The 262-nt window shown below is 61.1% G+C and overlaps 1 protein-coding gene across 1 annotated transcript in view; it reads right to left on the reverse strand.

Annotated features, from left to right (window-relative positions):
- The window catches only part of LOC104288149 (potassium channel subfamily K member 3-like), a gene marked incomplete at its 5' end in the record, with an annotated part of 2,292 nt that extends 2,038 nt beyond the window's left edge, over nt 1–254 (reverse strand). Inside the window, one exon of the mRNA XM_009886907.1 lies at nt 4–254. Coding sequence (XP_009885209.1) covers nt 4–254 — 251 coding nt within the window. The remainder of the gene's footprint in view (nt 1–3) is intronic.
- Nucleotides 255–262: the final 8 nt, after the last annotated feature.

A 262-nucleotide genomic window follows, 5' to 3' on the forward strand; every position in this document is an offset into this window, starting at 1 on the left:
TGCCCGTTGCGGGTGAGCAGCGCCCGGTGCTCGGCGTCCCGCTTCTCGTCCTCGGCGTTCATGGTCATGAAACGCAGCACCACCAGGTTGAGGAAAGCCCCGATGACCGTCAGCCCCGTCAGGATGTAGACGAAGCTGAAGGCCACGTACTGCGGCTTGTTCTGGAGGGCTTCATCCTTCTGCAGGGCCACGTAGTCCCCAAAGCCGATGGTGGTGAGGGTGATGAAGCAGTAGTAGTAGGCGTGGAAGAAGCTCCAGTGCT

The sequence above is a fragment of the Charadrius vociferus genome, unplaced genomic scaffold (assembly GCF_000708025.1).
Source record: "Charadrius vociferus isolate BGI_N301 unplaced genomic scaffold, ASM70802v2 scaffold3546, whole genome shotgun sequence".
Taxonomy (NCBI): Eukaryota; Metazoa; Chordata; class Aves; order Charadriiformes; family Charadriidae; genus Charadrius; species Charadrius vociferus.